Here is a 20934-nt window from a genome sequence, read left to right on the forward strand (position 1 = left end):
GGACAAGCTTGCTCTAGGACATCACATTGTTTTATTGGCATCATGGCTCTTCATGTGATCTGATCTAATCCTCTTTGATCATTAATTTACTTGTTAACTGTCTGTTTCCAATACCAAATCAGAACTCCCTGACAGCAGGGACCCCTGTTCAATGCAGTATTCTCAGTGCCTGGCTTGTGGTAGGAGCTCAATAAATATTTTTTGCATTAATGAGTGAATGAGTGAATGAGTGATAATAGGTTGTGGACTGCATTACGTAAAAGTGGAGTGACTACAAAATGACTTTTAAAAATTGGTTTAGATTAGGGTTTTCAAACTCAGATGCCAGCTATGTAAATAAGTGAAGTGGACCATTTCTAAGATGATAAATGGTAAGTAAAATGCAGCTCCAGGCCTGGAGGTGCAATAGGGTATAGTAGAAACTGCAGCAAACTGCAGCTAAATGCCTCCATCTAAACAGGGCAGCTATTGCCTCAACTCCAGCGGCTTGTGGCCATAGTAGAATGTGGCCCAGGGTCACTAGATCTTCTAATCATTCAAGAGAATTCAAAAATCTGGGTTTTCACATAAAATGTCCAAGTTTTTCAATGCAAGCAACATCTATGGTGTTTTTCTAAAACAAAACTATCTATCGGGGTAACTCTATGCAAACCTGGATAAAGTCTGCAGAGCATCTGTCTGAGACCTGGTTTGGACACACTATCCTAAGATCTTCTTGGGGACTGAGACCTGACCCAATTCATCTGTCTTCCCAGGCTCCACACCAGCCTTGGCACAGGAGGTCACTGAGTTAGCTAATCCCTCTCTCGACCTAGGCCTTGGCCAGGGGACATGTTCGGGAGGAACATCATGGGGGCTGAAGGCAGAGGAGCGTCCAAGCAGGGGGCCTGCAGCCAGTCCCCTGATGACCTACCTTGAACCTCATCGCTGCAGACTTGGAATTCGTGAGGCCTTTGACTGCAACAGGCACAAAGAACACTGACAGCCGAAGGAGATTCAAGGAGGCCAGCATGCTGAAGGCCTGGATAAGAAGGGGAGGAGGCAGTGAGGGTCGTGGCCCTTCCTGCTTCCCCCATTCCCTGTCATCCGCATCCCTGAGCCACATCCTCAGCATCCAACAAGCAGTTGCTTCATCCAACAGAGGCTAAGCTAGTGTTTGGGGGAGACTGGAAAAAGCTGGGGAAAGAGCACTCGTCTTGGATTCTTAGAGTCAAAGGCCTAGTCCCTGTTGCAGCTTAGCCACTGACATCTCTAGCTTTGGGCAGGCTGCCCCTACCACAGCCCAGTTTCCCCATTGGCATAGTGAGAAAAATCATAAAGTGCATACAGGAATAAAGTTGGGGAAAAAACAAGAAAATTCATGTGAGTGAGCATTGCTTCCTTTCAATGTAGCTTGGTGCTATTCTTGCTGTCAAGGTCCTATTTCTTCTTCTTTGCCTCAGATGTTTGTTTTCTTTCTAACATTCAACATCTCCTTATCCTTCATGCCTAACCCATGCTGCACTGTGACTATAGCAAACACCTTAGGCTCTCAGGACCCCAGAAGGTGCCTTCCTGGAGGTGCCGAAAGAACCTTCCAATCTATACCCATCTCTCCTCCTTTCTTCTCCTGGCTTCAACCAAAAATGAACTCCAATGGAGCAGGAATGCCTTCGTCTAGACCTGCCTTGTGTCATCTCAGTGTGAGCCTCAAGTACCTCTGAAAGTATTCCTTCTATAGCGCCCCCAACACCCTCAGACTTCTTGGGGGTGTTTTCCTTGTGCATGCCTGAGCTAAGCAGAGGGGCCAGCCATCTGGGGCACACACAACCCCTTGGCTGCAGACTCTCAAATGCTTCCCTTCTTGCTCTGGGTGCTGCCTCCTGGCCTCCCCAGTTGGATTACCACCCCTCCAAGAGCAGTACCCTGTCTTATTCTGCTCAAACAGCTGGGATTCCTAACACTGAAAGGCAGCTGCCACTTCTCAGGGCCAGGTTCCGACCACGAAGGGAAGGACCAAACAAACTATACCTTTGTATTTAAAGTGCACTTTCGGGGCCCTTATTTAGGGATTAGAGGAACTCCACAACCTCAAGGTGTAATTCAAATTGTCAGAATTTTAACTACAAGTACCACCTCCCCGACACCCCCGATGGTTCTGCTGTCCAGCCTGCCCACAGGGCTATCCAAGATGTCACTTTTTCAGATGGGTTGAGATGGAAGACAGTGCTGTACTTTTGTCTGGAAAATCAAAATCAACATATAATGTCCATTTACAAAGCCTTCAGACCTTTGAGGGGCATGGCTAAAAGAGGACACATGAGAAAACTCCCAATCATGATGGGGAGAAAACAAAGCACCCCAAACCCTTACCATTGACGCTGTGAGTTTCAGCTTTAAGGATGTGTGGATGAGAACCCAGACCGTTGTGGCCACTGTGGGGATGATGAACAAGGCTATAGTTGTCAGGCTCTGGACAAGCCCGCACTTCTCCAATAGTTTCCTTTCCTTCCTTCTTAGGTCTGGGAAATAAAAAAGAAATACACTAAAGATAACCACAAGAACATTCTCCAAAGAGCACAGCACCATCCCCAAAGCATTAAAAAAAAAAAAAAAAAAAAAATCCCCAAGAGGTGAGAGGGGCTTGGCTCACCATGCCATCACCAGGTTTGGAGCAGAAAGTCAGACTTTCCATACCTTCAATGATTTTTGCAAATGGTTTCTCCCATGTGTACATTTTAATCAGCTTAATGCAAGTGAGGACTTCACTGGTCACACGGATGCGCTGGTCGCTGACCTCAGATGTGTGATGCTGAGCCTTCACAGCCATTCTTGTCATGAATGCCTGGAGTTAGGATACAGCAAGTTTGGAGTTGATCTGCAAGGGCTTCCTTTGACAAGGGCAGGAGAGTTCAGCCTGGCATAAGTAGGGCAACTGGGTGTATTTCCAAAGAGAGGTTTTCCAATCGAAACTCTCCAGGCCACCATGCCTTAGAGCATCCCAGGGGCCTCTCTTTCCTGAGTCCCAAGCCAGGCTATGGCTACTTAGACAGAAACTAAACCGAAATGGTTCCTCTGTCTTCTGGAACCCTAAATCCTCAAATAATTAAAATCACCTTTCAATCAGAGTGACTGCACTCAGGAAAACACTCGATTTCAATAATTCAGAGCACACATAATCCAAGAATCATTTCTGTTTTCTCAATTTTATTTCACCTGAATTTTTGGCAACAAATATGCTTCCCTTTCCCCATTATACTGTGCTCAGACAAATGTTAAATGCTGGCTGTGTTATTACATCAGCACATTCTGGGTAGAAGAGATGGAACAAAAATCTCACACAGAGATTATCTACAAAGGAAAGTTGTCGAAGTAGATAATCTCCCATAGAAAGCTATGAGGTAGACTTTGCACATCACATTCACCTCTTATTTACTTATTAACCAAATGTTGTGGCCAGAGAATAGTTTGAAGTAGGGAGTGGAGCTGAATCTTAACCACAATGGATTGAAAGTTCAACAAGAATCAACGTTCTCACTCAGAGCTATCCCAGATTCCAGAGCCCTGGGACTTCTGGGGCCCAGCATCAAATGGGTGATAAAGAAAGACATTACCTCCAGAGGGAAAACCAGGAGATAGCATAAAATGGCAATAAATGCAGTGTATCCAATAATGAAGTAGGAAGAAATGCTGCAGATGACCAGCGATGCACAGATGATCAGTGCTAGGGGTCCATAGCACACCCCTTCAAACAGGTAGTTTATGTCACCGGTGAAGAAGCCGATGGCCTGCAAGACAGCAAATCGATGGGCACAGGTGTCACCTCCCTGGGTACCCAGAAGGGGTGGCAGGTGGCCTCTCCATGCCCTCTCCTAGCAGGAAGGCTTGCAAGGAAGGGTAGAAGAGTAGAGACAGACATCCCAGGTTCACATCTTTCTTCTCTCTGGCTGTGTGACTCTCAACAAGTTACTTTACCACTCTCAGCCTCAGCTTCTCCATCTGTAAAGCTGGAATAATTATACTTACTTTATATGGGTTTTGTGAGATTTCAATAACATAGAAAGTGTCTGCACACATAGAATGTGCTCAATAAAAGGGATATTTTACTACAATAAATACTACTATTACTACTGCTACTGAAACCACGCCCCAAAGAGTTAAAGAAACCAGTAACTAACAGAAATTCTTGAGTTTGTAGGATAGCAGTTACAGAAAGAAACAACTTGCTGAAAGTCCCTCTGCTTGTAAGATAACAGAACTGGCTAAAATCGGTGGAACCAGTATGGCTAACTAGATTCTGTGCAGAACCAGCTTGCTAACGTCACAGCCTAAATTTCCACCACATATTTCATACTAATTCCCTGCGAATTTGCAAATGGGACCCATGAAGAGATCATTGCATATATACAAGTGCTTTTCAGACCTCCCCTCTCATTCCACCAATCACCTACTAATCTCAGAATCCACCCCTTAAATCTTTCCTAATAAAATCAGTGTCTTAAAGCAAGCACAAGGAGACAGGTCTGGGCTGGACTCCTGTCTCCTTGTGAGCCAATTTGCAATAAAAAGCTTTTCTTTTCTCAAAAACCCAATGTCAAAGTATTGGCTTCTAGAACATTAGGCAGTGAACCCCTTTTGCTTGGTAACACCACTAATATCTATATTCCAGAGAATTGCTTCTATTCTTTACTCGATTCTATTCATTCTACTACTAATAATAATATTAATTCGATTTTCTCCTTTTTTTTCTTTTGTTATAGATTCTTCTGCCTACTTCCCTCCTCCCACATATACTGCCTGGCTCAATGCGATATAAAAAGTAACATTTGGCCGGGTACAGGGAGGCCAAGGTGGGCGGCTCACTTGGGCCCAGGAGTTTGACACCAGCCTGAACAACATGGTGAAACCCCGTCTCTACAAAAAGTAGGAAAATTAGCCAGGCATGGTGGCACATGCCTGTAGTCCCAGCTTCTCAGGAGGCTGAGGGGGGAGGATTACTTGAGCCCAGGAGATCAAGGTTGCAATCAGCTGTAATCATGCCACTGCACTCCAGCCTGAGCAAGAGAATGAGACCCAGTCTCAAAACAAAAACAAAAACACAAAAACTTACATTCCAAATCAGGAAATCTTTAAAAAACAATTCACTAATATTTTCTAGAATTGCCAGTCTGAATCCCTTACACAGTGATTTGCTTTTAACTTTCACCTAAACTCCTTCCAGTTTCCAGGACGTGCCCTAGTGGGAGCCTCTAAAACATTTAAAAGTACATTCAGGAGCATAAATTGGTATAGCCACTCTGAAGGGCAATTTTAAAGTATCTTTTAAAATTAAAAATTGCACAAAACTCTATGATCTGGCAATTTCATTTTTCTGTTGCGAAACATTCACACGTGTTAGATGAAGCACATACAAGGATGTTCATTACGGCACTGCTTACACCAGCCAAATGCTGGAAACATCTTACAAGCTGGTGGAAAAGGATTTAAAAAGTCCATCCCAGGCTGTGCAAAGTGGCTCACATCTATGATCCCAACACTCTGGGAGGCTGAGGCAGGAAGATTGCTTGAGGCCAGGAGTTCAAGACCAGCCTGGGCAACATAGCAAGACCCCACCTCTAAAAAAAATTAAAAATTAGCCAAGCATGGTGGTGTGTGCCTGTAGTCCTAGCTACTCAGGAGGCTGAGAGAGGATGATTGCTGGAGCCCAGGAGGTCCAGACTGCAGTGAGTTATGATGGCACCACTGCACTCCAGCCTGGGTGATAGAGTGAGAACCTGTCTCAGACAACAACAAGGTCACCCCAGAAGTAGTAGGTAATCTTGGTTCCTAGAGCTAAACTGTCAGAGCTCATGCCCCAGAGCTGATGCCCCAGAGCTCCTGTCATTTACTAGCTGTGCAACCATAGACAAATTACTCCACGTCTCTGTGCCTCTGTCACCTCATCAGTGAAATGGAAATAATAATACAACCTACTTTCTCATACTGATTTGAGAACGGTGCTAGATAATGCATATATAGCACTTTATTCAGGCACGCCAAAAGTACTGTAATTATGATTCAGCATCACTGAAAAAAATAATGATACGGTTTGGCTGGGTTCCCACCCAAATCTCATCTTGATTTGTAGCTCCCACAATTACCATATGTTGTGGGAGGGACTATTCTCATGACAGTGACTAAGTCTCACAAGATCTGATGGTTTTATAGGGGGGAGTTTCCCTACACAAGCTCTCTCAGTCTCCCTTGTCTGCCACCACGTAAGATGTGTCTTTCACCTTCCACCATGATTGTGAGGCCTTCCCAGCCACGTGGAACTGTGAGTCCACTAAGCCTCTTTTCCTTTATAAATTACCCAGTCTTGGGTATGTTTTTATCAGCAGCGTGAAAATGGACTAATACAAATAAGGACAATCTATGTGTGCTAACTGGAAAGCTCAGTCACAATAAGCAGGAGGGAAAGCTACAAAGCAACACAAAGATGTAGTATCATTGATGTAAAAAATCCCCCAAAAGCTATGTTCTACATTTTCTATTGGCAAAACCAAGAGGATGACACTATGTAAAACATAGTACCACTTACATAAAAATACACAAACACAAAATCCAATGTTTTTTATGGGTAACTTGCATGTGTACCTAAATGGACTGTTTTGGTTTTGGGTTTTTTTTTTTTTTTTTTTTTGAGACTGGGTCTCACTATGTTGTCCAGGCTGGGGTGCAGTGGTACAATCTTGGCTCACTGCAACCTATGCCTTCTGGGCTCAAGTCATCTTCCTTCCTCAGTCTCCCAAGTAGCTGGGACCACAGGTGCATGCCACCACGCCCAGCTAACTTTTTGGATTTTTGGTAGAGACGGGGTTTCGCTCTGTTGCCGAAGCTGGTCACGAACTACTGAACTCAAGCGAGTCATCCAACTTGGCCTCCCAAAGTGCTGGGATTACAGGTGTGAGCCATTGCGTCCAGTCAAATGTGCTTTAAAAGGTCTGAAGTACAAAAACCAAGTTGCTAATGGTGCTAATCTCTGGGCATAGGGGAAGAAACTAGGCCTAAGGCAACTTCCATACTATTTTATTTTGTTTCCAAGGAGAATGTATTCAGATCTTTTTAAAAAATTAATTTTAGTGCAAGAGAAAGGACAAAGAAATGTTTTTAAGTAAAACAAAATTTTTTAATTAATTTAAAAATAAAACGTAGGCTGGGAGCTGTGGCTCATGCCTGTAATCCCAGCACTTTGGGAGGCCAAAGTAGGCAGGTCACCTAAGGTCAGGAGTTTGAGACCAGCCTGGCCAACATGGTGAAACCCCGTCTCTACTAAAAATACAAAAATTAGCCAGGCGTGGTGGCGCATGCCTGTAATCCCAGCTACTCGGGAGGCTGAGGCAGGAGAATCACTTGAACCCAGAAGGCAGAGGTTGCAGTGAGCCAAGATTGCACTATTGCATTCCAGCCTGGGCAACAATACGGAAACTCCAGCTCAAAAATAAATTAATTAATTGAATTAAATTAAAATGTATATAAGCAACTGCCTAGAAATCCTTACTTCAGAAATTACTTCCATCTCCACTCTCAAATAGACCATTTTGTTTTATGCTTCTATGAAGATGTTTGAGGAAACTGGATTTTGCATACAGCAGGTGCTCAGAATATACAGAAAGGAACCAAGCTAGGCCTTAGCACAGGGCTCCTTAGTGAGGCGGGTGACTGCAAGGGTTGAAGACCTGGACTCTGCAGCCAGGCACCATGTCCAAATTCAGGCCCCAGCACTTAGCGATCACATGACCTTCTACAAGTTACCTACCCTTTCCTTGCCTCAGTTTCCTCCTTTGTGACAATGGGGACAATAACAGAACCTGCCACACAAAAGGGATGTTAGAGAACTGACCAAGCGAATGTAAGTAATGACTTGGAGCAATGTATGGCTAAGAGTAAGTTAGGGGTTGTTAATGACTTTCCTGAGATAAACAGGGAGATCTTTTAGCTGTCGGTCAAGTGCAGGAGGACAGTGGAGCTCAAGGCCTAATGGAAACTAACACTAATTGTACAGCTTACACTTGTCAACCACTATCCCCTGTCTACATGCTTTACATGTACAAACTCACTGAATCCTACGAGACAACAATCCTATGAGGTTGGTTCTATTATTATTCCACAGCTTCAGAGAGGCTGAACAAGTTATCTAAGGCCACAAAACCAATAAAATGGTGAACAATAATAACCACAATGATTCCAATAAATACCTAATGTTTGTTAGTGCTTGCATTTATGGAACGCCTCTACTTGATGGCGATGAATAATTCAGCAGATGTTTTTGGAATATCTGTTCTGTGTAATTCAGGTGTTGGGCCTTTTGAGAGACAGAGTGGTGAATCTGAAATGGTTTGTGTCTTTGAAGGGGGCTCATATTAGTAGAGCAGCCAGATTTGTGCAAAAAGAACTGCAAATGCTTAGCAGGGAATGCCAGTAGAGGGCTGGGTTTGGAGATCCCGTCACGGAGGAGAGGAAAACTAAACTGGGTCTTGAAGGATGAGTGGGATTTTTAAAGGGCTGGGAGTGGGAGTGACATGAGCAAAGTCACCAGGAGGGGGATGTGTCTGGTGTATTTGAGGACTAGAGGTTAGCCCAGCCTAGGTGACAGGAAGTCAAGCCAGGGCTAGAGGAGAGGACATGGGAAGAGATGAGGCTGGAAAGGGGCTAATGCCAGATCACAAAGGGGTTTGGCTTAAAGGAAAGGAGCCAAAGCAGTGTTGCCTTTTCCAAAAATTAAAGTATCTGTTTCAATATCAAAGTAACGCACAACCCTCGAGGCAACTGGTAAACCACAGAAAAATAGAGATATCAAAATGAAATAGATGAAATCCCAGTATCCCCCATAACTATAGGTCATAAGTTGGAGTTTCTTCCTCCATTTCTGTGTCAATGCTTGTTCGTGTTATGCTGTAAAAAAAAAAAAAAAAAAAAAAGCAAGAGTAAGAATGGACAGTAACAATAACCAGGCAGGTGAAAGGATTCCTTTTTTGCAGATAAGGAAATTAAAACTCTGAGATGTTACCAAAAATTGCTTTTCCCTGGAAGATTTCCCTAAGCCATCAAGTCTTCCCATACCCTCACCCTCAGGTTGGCTTAGGGGATGCACTTTCCAACATGCTTCTACTTGGGATTTGTGTCTTTTTGTTCAGGGGCCTATCCCCAGGGTCTAGAACATAATCTGGCTCAGAATAGGCCTCAGTAACTATTTGGGGGGTGTGTGTGTGTGTGTTTGAGACAGGGTCTCGCTCTGTCACCTAGGCTGGAGTACAGTGATGTGATAATAGCTCACTGCAGCCTTGAACTCTTGGGCTCAAGCGATCCTCCTGCATTAGCCTCTCAAGTAGATGGGACTATAGGTACACACCACCATGCCTGGCTAATTTTTGTCTTTTTTTTTTTTTTTGAGACAAGCTGTCACTCTGTTTCCCAGGCTGGAGTGCAATGGTGTGATCATGGCTCACTGCAGCCTCAACCTCCCTGGGCTCAGATGATCCTCCCACCTCAGCCTCCTGAGTAGCTGGGTCTACAGGCATGCACCACCAAGCCCAGCTAAATTTTTTTTTTTTTTTTTGCAGGGTTGGAAGTAGAAATAGGGTCTTGCCATGTTGCCCAGGCTAGTCTCAAACTCCTGGATTCAAGCAATCCTCCTGCCTTGGCCTTCCACAACTGGGATTACAAGACATGAGCCACCACAGATGGCTGATTTTTGTTTTTGTTTTGTTTTGTTTTTTGGTAGAGACGAAGTCTTTCCATGTTGCCCAGGCTAGTCTTGAACTCCTGACTTAAACCATCCTCCTGCCTGGGCCTCCCAAAGTTCCTACTTGTTGAATGAATGGATAAATCCTCTCTAGTCTCTGAATGTAAGTGGCATTTCCTGCATTATTGTTGACCTGCTTTCATGACACAGAGGCAATTGTTGATGGTTATCCACACTCAACCTAGGAATTATTTTCTTTCTCTTTCTCCTTCCTCTTCTAACCCCCTTTTCTCCCTCTCTTGGCCCCCAGGGCAGTCATGTCTGGAGGAAGAGTAGGGAAGCATGGCTCGGAATAGGCAGTCCCAGCTGCTTACCTCTCCTGAGGTGATGTGTATTATAGACTTAAATTGGATGAGCTTCTCAAAGGCAAAGGAGGAAACAGCTGCTCGGAACCTGATGGCTGTGCGCTGGTTGATAATCCAACTGGAGGAAAGACTCAGAGACTTCACACATTCGGAGAGAAAAAGGGCAAAGCAGAGTCCCACTCCATGGACAACATTCCCCGACTGCTCTTCTGAATATTCCAGGATCTTTGGTATAATCAATGTCTACAAAGAAATGGGAGTTTGGATCATTCAGACCACCCCGCCAAACACGTTTGATGTTTTGTTGCTGGAAGAAGGGTTGGGAGGTCTGATTCATGCTGGGGGTTTGTTGAAGGATCAAAACTGACTCAAGTACAATCCTGCCCTCAAGAAGGTTAAGGTCCAGTTGGAGGAGACTTAGGAGTTCAACTGACCCAGTTCTGCAACCTTAGGTGGCTGTCCTCATCCTGACAGGAGACAGGGGACACACACAAAACAGTGATTTAGGAGTTAATAAAGTGGCTTTACAAAGGTGTGGACAGAATATAGGAAATCCAACAAGGCCTGGTGGAGCACAATGGAGCTGGTGACAGCAGGGAACAGTGGCCTCCTTAGACCTAAGGGGCAAGAGCAGGAAGAGGTTCTGTGGCCCAAAAGGGGTGAGGCACGCAGAGAGGGTGTGGACAGGAGCTCTGGTCACCAGCCTCCAAGGACAAGGAGGGAGGCCGCCCGGGGAATATGTATCCTGACCTCATCTTCTCCCTCCTTCCAGTCTCCTATTAGAATCTCCCACTGGTCAACCCCAACCAGAAGCCAGAGGGCAGTGGGGGCCCATTAATGTGATCCACATTAGGGGCACAGGGCAGGATGGAAAATGATGGAAGAGTGGATCTAGAGGACCCGGCACCTAACTGTCACCCGACTCAGTTATCTCTGTTCTGTCATCGACTGCTGTTTCTTCCTGACCTACATTCACCTCCCCTTAGCTGGCAGTTTTCTTCTGGGAAGACTCCCACCTCCACCATTGGTGCAGTCTAGGCTGGACTGTAAATCAAAGTACCCCACTTCTTCTGGCCAACCAGTGATCATATGACCCCAGCTGGCCAATCAGACTCTTTCTCTCATATGAGACTCTTGGGCTGAGGAACTGGAGAATGATGGGAAATAGAGCCCATTCATCCCAACCATGTTACCTGGAGAAGACCATTATTTCCTGCTACCTACATTCCCAGAGTTGCTCGGCCATTTCTCAGAGGAGCTAACATGTGCTGAGCCAGGCCATATTCTAAATGCTTTATATACTTATCTCATTTAATGTTACCCTATGAGGCAGCTCTCCATTTTACATGCAAGGGTTTCCATAAAGTCTGCACCTGAGGGTGCCATGGGATTCCATGAGGAAACCAAGGTGCGGAGAATGTGACTATACTGCTCAAAGTCACCCAGCAGCTAAGTGGCAGGGACATGGTTTCAACCCAAGCAGTGGCTATAGGGCCACTCTTTGGTGGTTAGCTACTCCTAACCACCATGCTCTACTGTCCTCAAAAGGTCTTCATTTTCTAGACAGGAACTGAAAGACAAATGCATCTCTAACTCCTGGCATGGACTTGAACATGCCCGCAGTTCCATTTCTAAACCTCTGAAGCCTAGAGTCCCCCAAACCTCACCAAGTCTGCCACTTACTGGCCCGATTACACTGGCAATGCAGAAGCAGATGCCCAGAAGTGCATCGAAAATCAACCTTGTTCTCTGGAACTTCAGCATCACCAGAAGCACTGAAGCTTTTTCAATCCCTCGCCTTGAGACTTCTTCTTCCCAAAGGCGATGAAGCCTTGAAAAGAGGATAATGGAACTGGTAGAATCTCTTTGCATGTGACATCCAAACATCCTAGTTCTTGCTAGCCAGGAGCTTTGTTGCAGAAATTTTCAAGTGTAACAGAATAGAACAATGTAGTAATCTTCTGAGTACTCATCCCCCTTTCCAGAATTAAAAATGTTTGACATTTTTGTTTCATGTCTCTTCCCTTTGACTTTTGTTTCCTGGAGGATTTGAAGCAAATCTCAGTCATCATATCATTTTTTCTATAAATGCTTCAATATATATCTCTTTCAGATAAAGTCCTTTAAAAAACCATAGCATGGGGCCAGGCGCAGTGGCTCATGCCTGTAATCCCAGCACTTTGGGAGGCCAAGGCGGGTGGATCACGTGAGGTCAAGAGTTCGAGACCAGTCTGGTCAACATGGTGAAACCCCTGTCTCTGCTAAAAATACAAAAATTAGTTGGTACAGTGGCATGCACCTGTAATCCCAGGTACTCGGGAGGCTGAGGCAGGAGAATTGCTTGAACCCAGGAGGCAGAAGTTGCAGTAAGCCGAGATCATGCCACTGCACTCCAGCTTGGGTGACAGAGTGAGACTCCATCTCAAAAAATACAAAAAACAAACCAAAAAAAAAAAAATAGTAACAATAAAATAACACTACAGTCGGGCGCCTGTAGTCCCAGCTACTCGGGAGGCTGAGGCAGGAGAATGGCTTGAACCCGGGAGGCGAGTTGAACCAGTGAGCTGAGATGGTGCCACTGCACTCCAGCCTGGGCGACAAAGCGATACTCTGTCTCAAAAAAATAAAATAACACTGCAGTAGTCTGTATTGAAATTTCTCTAATTATTTAAACATGTCTTTATAAAGTTAGTTTCTCTGAATCAAGATCCAAACAAGGTCCACACATTGCATCTAAAGGAGAAATCTGATAGAACTCTTGAGTTGCATTTTAATCTGTAAGCGTTTCCCCTTGTCTGCATTTCTATGCCATTTATTTGTTGGAGAAACTGATTTTTATTTATCCTGTAGGATCTCCCACACTCTGAACTGGACTGATTGCATCTCCATGGTGTTGTCTAACATAATTGTTGATCCCCTGTGCTTCCTAATAAACTGGTCATTAGACCTAAGGCTTAATGAAATCCAGAATTCCAGCCGTTCGGCAAAAAAAAATGTAAGAGGTGATGTAGTATACTTCCTGTCGCCTTACATCAGAAACCACATGATGTCTGGTGTCCCACTTTTAGGAATGTTGGGGGGGTCAGTGGGTTAGGGTGTGTCAGCCTGACTCCTTCATTATCAAGATCTCCAACACTGATGACCATTGCCTAGTGCCACCTCCATAGTGCTGGAAAAATGATGAGTTTTCTAATTCTTCCATTCCTTCTGTATTTCGTAGTTTGCGTATATAGTGAGACCTCATCTTTAAACAAAAAACAAAAACGGAGTGATTGCAAAAGTGTTTGTAGACAGACATTGTGAGTAATGAAATTAAAAAGAGAATCAGTGAACTGGAAGAGAATGGAAGGAAATCAGGAGATCTTGTACTCACAATGGTTAGAGAAGAACAAGCAAACTCACATTGACTTAGCTGGTTACCTATTAAGCATCAAGTGTGTTTCCAGGTACATTATTATTATTATTATTATTATTATTATTATTATTATTATTTGAAATGGAGTCTCACTCTGTCACCCAGGCTGGAGTGCAGTGGCGCAATCTTGGCTCACTGCAACCTCCACTTTCCGGGTTCAAGCTATTCTCTGTGTACTTTAAAAAATGAATTTATCACCTCTTCTGTTTCTTGCAACAATCCTAGGAAGGACCATGAAATAAATTTATGATCCACTTTTTTTTTTTTTGAGATGGAGTCTCACTCTGTTGCCCAGGCTGGAGTGCAGTGGCGCAATCTCTGCTCACTGTAAGCTCTGCCTCCTGGGTTCACGCCATTCTCCTGCCTCAACCTCCTGAGCAGCTGGGACTACAGGCACCCACCACCATGCCTGGCTAATTTTTTTGTGTTTTTAGTAGAGATGGGGTTTCACTGTGTTCGCCAGGATGGTCTCAATCTCCTGACCTCGTGATCTGCCCGCCTCAGCCTCCCAAAGTGTTGGGATTACAGGCGTGAGCCACTGCACCCGGCCAATCCACTATTTTATACATAAAGACACAGGGCCCAGAAAGGGAAACTTGTCTGATATCATAGTAAGAGGTGAGATTCCGACCAATATCTGGCATTATCCAAAAAGTATTTCCTGGAACCATTTCTTTTTTTCTTACCTAATAAGTCTGAGAAGGAATGGGTCAAAGTTTACCCAGTTTCTGTACTCCATGTGAAAACATGTGCCTTCAATATGTTAAGTTGCTTTGTAAATCTCCAACATCTGGCTATAATACAACATTTCACAAACTCCTCTGACTACTGAATGCTCTTTATGGGGAGGCTCTTATGAGACTATAATTTCCAGAACACATTTGGAAACTCATTTTCCACCTAGTATCTCTCATGAAGCAGCTAGAGGTAGGAACATGAATACAGGATCTTTAAAATCACATATTCATATTCTCCCACCTTTTGTCCTCATATTACCGTGTGTGGTGGGTGGTACAAGAAATTTAATCACACAACTAGTTAGTGGTGGCTTGAGCATTGGGAGACTGGGCCACTTACCCAAAGTAATACTCAGTGCCCCTGTTGAATGCCTGATCCAGAAGAGAAAATCAAAAGGGACTAGAAGTGGTGATTTCTAACTTTCTTGGGACAGGTGTAGTGGCTCACACCTGTAATCCCAGAACTTTGGGAGGCCAAGACAGGTGGATCACCTGAGGTCAGGAGTTCAAGACCAGCCTGGCCAACATAGTGAAACTCCATCTCTACTAAAAATACAAAAATTAGCCGGACGTGGTGGCAAGCGCCTGTAATTCCAGCTACTTGGGAGGCTGAGGCAGGAGAATCACTTGAACCCAGGAGGCAGAGGTTGCAGTGAGCCGAGATTGCACCACTGCACTCCAGCCTGGGTGACAGAGAAAGACTCCATCTCAAAAAAAAAAAAAAAAAATAGTGATAAAAGTAAAAGAAAAAAATGAAAAATAACTGTCTTCGGTTCACAAGCCTTTTGGTAAATCTGATTAGAGATGTGAATTCTTGCTCCAGAGAAAGATCTCCAGCCCGTATGTACAAAATATCCATACCATTTTAGGAGATTCATGAACCCCAGGTTAAAAACCCTCACCTAGTATGAGGCCTCTTCCTACAGGAAGAGCCAAGTTGTCTGGGATGGACCCTCCCTACCACCCTTAGGCATCTCTGATCGTTATCCCACCAAGAGATTGTCTTTTAACCTATCCACTGGTTTGCCCAGCGCAGCTTCACCTTTGGACATTTTTGTCTGAGGCATCATGGACTGACAGTGGAGGGATGGTGTTCTCATCTAAGCGATTCCGTAAGCTTTGGATCATGAGCGGGGTGAGCCACGACACAGTGAGGTAGGAGAACAGACCAGCATTGTCCAGGGGCTGGGGGGCAGGAAACCTAGTAGAAGGGCCGCAAGGATAAGAATGAATTCAGGATCAAGATTTTGCAAGGATGAATGACAACCATATGAAAACACGAGGTTACCCAGATCTACACACAAACATGTTTTCATGACTCTTATTTGTAAGTTGAAAACTATAAACAACAAAAGTACCCATTAACTGAGGAATTATTTAAACAAAAAGAGAGAAATTATGATCTACCCATACTATAGAATGCAAATGCAATGTAGATGTTTGGGTTTTTTTTTTTTCAATAAGGTTTGTTTATATGTGAAACACAGGAAGAGTTCCAAGCAAAAGCCAAAAAAAAGGCCACTTGCAGATTAAAAACTCAGTATTGGCTGGGCGCAGTGGCTCACACCTGTAATCCCAGCACTTCGGGAGGCCGAGTAGGGTGGATCACCTGAGGTCAGGAGTTCAAGACCAGCCGGACCAACATCGTGAAACCCTGTCTCTACTAAAAATACAAAAATTAGCTTGGTGTGGTGGTGTGCACGCCTGTAATCCCAGCTACTTGGGAGGCTGAGGCGTGAGAATCACTTGAACCCGGGAGGCACAGGTTGCAGTGAGCCGAGATCACGCCACTGCCACTCCAGCCTGGGAGACAGAGCACGACTCCGTCTCAAAAGAAAAAAAAAAACTCAGTATTTTTTTTCACTTATATAAAAAAGGAAGAATGAGGGAAAGCAGACAAAACAGTATGTACATTTATATCACATTGCTGATAGTGGTTGACATCGAAAAAGGAGCTGGAGTTGGCAAAGAAATAGGAAGAGAGGTCCTCATGGCTTTAATTCTTCTGTGAAACTTTTACAAACAATAAAATTGAATACATACATAATTAAAGATGATAAGGTATTATCTTTAAGACTGATTTACAAATACCAAAAATGACTAAATTAGGGTATTGGGATTATGTGTCATTTTTCCACTTTTTTTTTTTTCAAAATATTGCCTTTAAGGTTATGTGTTTCAATGGGAAGAAAATGCAATTCGAAAAGAGACTTGAGGAGAAAGATGGGAAGATGAAAATGCCGAACTTATAAGATTTCTTTTGGGGGGTAGGGGAGAGGGACTATGACATCTTTTCTCCACCCTTTCATATCCTCACAGCATTCTCAACAAGGCTGGCCACATGCAGTTGCCAGGGATATTGGAGCAAGGAGCGGGTGAGGGGAGGGCAAGAGATTGTACCATTTGTGATCACAAAAGACAGGGCAAGACATATGAGCCAGTGCTAATATCTCAAAGCCCCAATAGAAACAATATATTTATCTAAGATGAGGTTACCCAGGTGAACAAAAGTACCAAGGTTCTTTGTTCTTGGTGGAGATAACATAATTCAATATGGTAACAATGCAACTAGTACTGACAGAAGCTCAGATTTTAAAAATGGGAAAACAAATGCAGTTTGTTGATAGATAAAAATCTTAGAAAACACGTTGGAGAGAAGGGGAAATCGTAAACACAAAATGAACTTTTGGTGATTAAACGCTGAAGAGTCAGGCTAACAGAGCGTTAAGGTCTTGTCAATAAATGACAAATGGATGAGTGTGTGCATGCTTACGGGAACGTGATTCTGTAGAGGCCCCTGAAAGCAAGGCTGTACTAAGTTAGAAAGCAACTTGGTCCTAAATTATAAAGTATTCCTATGTTGCTTTAGTATTTATTACAATAAAAAGGGTTTGTAATATGTTCTTTATACATAAAATACCCAGCCAGAATCATTACTGCTAGGAAAAGAAAAAAACAACACATATTAAATGGCTGTTTCTGCTATGGATGATATTTTAAATTGAAAAGTTCATTTTAAATTATTTTTACAGAGAAGACTGTTTTCAGCTGTTTTTATATTGTACATAGTCTTTACGTAATCTACTGGCATACGTTTTGTTGAGTGTTTAATGACTGGATATGTTCCACCAACTTTTGAAATAAAAACCAGTGTTTTATACTTGTACATAGTTTTAAATTCTATTAAAATTGGCCGGGTGAAGCAGCTCATATTTGTAATCCCAGCACTTTGAGAGGCTGAGGCAGGTGGATCACTTGAGGTCAGGGGTTCGAGACCAGCCTGGCCAACATGGTGAAAACCGTGTCTACTAAAAATATAAAAAGTAGCCAGGCATGGTGGCGGGCACCTGTAATCTCAGCTACTTGGGAGGCTGAGGCAAAGAATCACTTGAACCTGGGAGGTGGAGGTTGTAGTGAGCCCAGATCACGCCACTACACTCCAGCCTGGGCAAGAGAGTGAGACTCCATCTCAAAAAAAATAAAATAAACAAACAAACAAAATTTTCTTGTGACTTTTTTTCTGTTAAAAAAAGAAAGCAATTTGGGGATGATTACATTAAACTATGATTGATTCGGGGGTATACATTGAATTTCTTCCATTCTTAAATGTAAGGCTGATAGCCTAGGGCCTTCCTGTGGCTCTTAGTTACTCCCATAACCAAGGCTGGTGACCTTAATGTGGCCTTTGAGAACCTGTCTGATCTGCCTGCCTCTGCAGCCTCACCTCATGCCACACCCACATCACACAAGACTCTCCAGCGACACTGGCCTTCTTCTTTCTCAGCTCCTGGACACATCATGCTGTGTTCCTTGCCCCTCTAGGCAAGGCTGTCCCATAGGCTGTTCCTCTATCATTCTTCTCCTACTCTTGCTTAGGAAATTCTTGTTCTCCCTCTAGGTGTCACTCAGCTTAAGCCACTCAGAACCTACCAAGTTGTCATGGTTCTCCTGTCCCCCAACACTTGCATACTTCTTCACAGCACCTTCCTCAAACAGCTTGTAATCATGTCATGCACAAGTTTATTTGCTTATTGTCTTTCTCTCCCATGTGAGATCCATGACGGCAAAGATCACGTCTGTTTGCTCACTGTTCTTCCCCTGTGATGTAGCACAGTGTCTGGCACATGTAGGTGCTCAATGATCCTTTCTGAATGAATAAATAATGAATGAATGGCTATGACAATATGCCTCCCTGGTGTGCCTCAGGCTGCTCTGAAGGCATTTGGCTGTGTAGGGATGTAGTTATGCAACCTTTGCAAGAGGTCTAGTTGGGAGGGTTGGGGTTCATTGCCCTGGTGGATACAGCTGTCTCCCACCACCCCCATCAGGACTCACCTTGGCTTGGGGCGGAAGGGAATCATGGTTCTCAAGGCAGCATCGTACTTCCCCCACGGTGGGACAGCTGCCCTCCCTGGAGCCTCAGGATTTCTCTCTTGCTGACTCCAGGGGCCATCTTGGAGAGTGTAGGTTTTCTTGGAAAAGAAAAACAAAAGAGCATCAGTTTCAAATCTCGTAAATTCTGTCCTTAGGGAATGTTGGACCAGATGCCCATGGAGAGATGGATTTTTCCATATCCTGCTTCCTAAAGAAAGGCTTCCATACCGGGAATAAGCAGGGGACTGAGAGTCAGGGCAACTAGATCCTAGCACTCGCTCTGCCCCACATTTGCTGAGTGAGTCTGGCCCAGTCACTCTACCTCTTTGGATTTTTATCTGACAGTAAACAATTTAGACAGGAATAAAGGGTGCCATAGTTAGTTACCTGCAGAATGAGGGACCAAGTCACTCTTTGAGGGTAAATCTACTAAAAAGAAACTAACAAGTAAAAAAGCAAATCCTAAAATATTGTATGTTTCCCTTTTGACAACTAAAATAAAAGGACAGGTAATTTTTAGGACTTCATATAGAATAAATAATATATTCTATATAAAATAATACTATTTTAAAAGCACAGCAAGGATTGACAGAAAGAGATTCAGAATAGTGGTTACATCAGGTAGGAAGGGTTGGGGAATGAAATGAGGGAAGACCAATTGCTGCGTGTGATTGTCAAGGTCCAAGCTGATGTATTGGTGATGGGTTTGCAGATGCTTATTATTATTATTATTATTAATATGAGTAAATGCATAGATAAATAGGTAATAGGTGATAGATAGAGAGATAGATACAATCTAATCTCTATACAATCTTATGCATAGAGATATGCATAAACCATGAAGGTGTGCCATGATGACGGATTATAATTGATCTCATTGTGGAAGCCTGAGGTCTATTTGAAAAAAATCAAGAGTAGCTGGGTGGGGTGGCTCATGCTTATAACCCCAGTGCTTTGGGAGGCCAAGACAGGAGGATTGAGGCCAGGAGTTCATGACAAGCCTGGGCAACATAGGGAGACCCCCATTTCTGTGAAAAATTTAAAAATTAGCTGGGCGTGGTGGTATGTGCCTATAGTCCCAGCTACTCAGGAGGCTGAGGTGGGAGGATCATTTGAACCCAGGAGGTGTCAGTGAGCTATGATTGTGCCACTGTACTCTAGCCTGGGTGACAAAGCAAGACCCTGAGTCAAAAAAAAAAAAAAAAAAAAAAAAAGAGAGAGAGAGAGCGAAAAGAGAAAAGAAAAAAAATTCAAGGGTAAATAAGTATGGGAAGAAATTGTTTGACGTAATTTATGACCATGGAGAATATTCTGCCAACTCAGTTTCCTGGTGTGCTGATGCTAAGAGATCTACTTACATAACTAAGTCCCGAAACCATGTCATCGCCTATGTCGATGCCAAGATTCACGAGGCCACCAGAAGAGTTGGGCACCCAGTATGTCCTCTTCCTAGTCATTTTCAGTTCCTGCCAATTCTTCGTTTCCCAGAATCAGAGAATATGAAAAGACAGCAGGAGTTAGAAGCAGCTTAGATCCCACCTTGAGCTGCCAGAAGAGGGGGCACTACCCTGCAGGGAGCATTTTGGGGCCATGCAGAGGTTTGGGTGCCTGCTCTTTCCTCTCCTTAGCATGTGCTTGATCCCTCTTTTTAAACATCTTCTCAGGCCTCAGGCCCAAATCACTTAGTGAAACCTTCTCTAACCACCCTCCCCAACCCACCCCCAATACCGCACCCTTGATCCTGGGCAATCTCCTTTGATCTATCAAATCCCTGCTCGTAAAATCAGTCTTCTTGCTTTATCCCAGTCTGTAACTGTGTATTTGTTTGAATCATTATTTGTTCAGACTTCATTTATGCACTAAACAGAGAGCCTCATGAGCACAGGGACATGTCTGCTTTCCTCGCTGTTGAATTTCCGGGGCCTGGAACGTGCTGGGAGGACAGCAGGTGCTCAATAAATGAAGAATGAATGGACGCATACGTGAATGAAAGAAACATCATTTTTCCCTCCTTTCACTCTGGGTTTTCACAGACCCCAGAAGGAATTTGGACACAAGTTAGGAGACTTAAATAATCAGGGTTCTTTTTTTAAAAAAAAAATACGTCTTTCATATTTGTTTTTCTCAGTATGTGACTCACTCCCTGCTTGACCCAGAACATTCATGTGCCTGGGACAGGAGAGAAGGTAGTAATTAGGAATATTCTGAAGAGATGGAAAGAGAAAGTGTGCAGCACAGCCAGGGCCATGAGGGTGCAGCCTGTGCCCCCCAGGGCCCCACACTCAGAAGGGCCCCAGGCTTAGTTGAATGCTTTTCTGTTGCCAACTGAAATTCTTAATA

At 43.8% G+C, this 20934-nt stretch overlaps 1 protein-coding gene across 1 annotated transcript in view; it reads right to left on the reverse strand.

Annotated features, from left to right (window-relative positions):
• Positions 1-20401, reverse strand: part of ABCC11 (ATP binding cassette subfamily C member 11) — a 66369-nt gene extending 45968 nt beyond the window's left edge. Inside the window, exons 1-9 of the mRNA XM_024233198.3 lie at positions 19953-20401; positions 18556-18692; positions 15263-15421; positions 11752-11899; positions 10078-10311; positions 3594-3767; positions 2677-2824; positions 2353-2501; positions 914-1021 (exon numbers count right to left, since the gene is read on the reverse strand). Coding sequence (XP_024088966.2) covers positions 914-1021; positions 2353-2501; positions 2677-2824; positions 3594-3767; positions 10078-10311; positions 11752-11899; positions 15263-15421; positions 18556-18692; positions 19953-20051 — 1356 coding nt within the window. The 5' untranslated portion in view covers positions 20052-20401. The remainder of the gene's footprint in view (positions 1-913; positions 1022-2352; positions 2502-2676; positions 2825-3593; positions 3768-10077; positions 10312-11751; positions 11900-15262; positions 15422-18555; positions 18693-19952) is intronic.
• Between the last annotated feature and the right edge of the window lie 533 nt (positions 20402-20934).

The sequence above is a fragment of the Pongo abelii genome, chromosome 18 (assembly GCF_028885655.2).
Source record: "Pongo abelii isolate AG06213 chromosome 18, NHGRI_mPonAbe1-v2.0_pri, whole genome shotgun sequence".
NCBI classification, from domain to species: Eukaryota; Metazoa; Chordata; class Mammalia; order Primates; family Hominidae; genus Pongo; species Pongo abelii.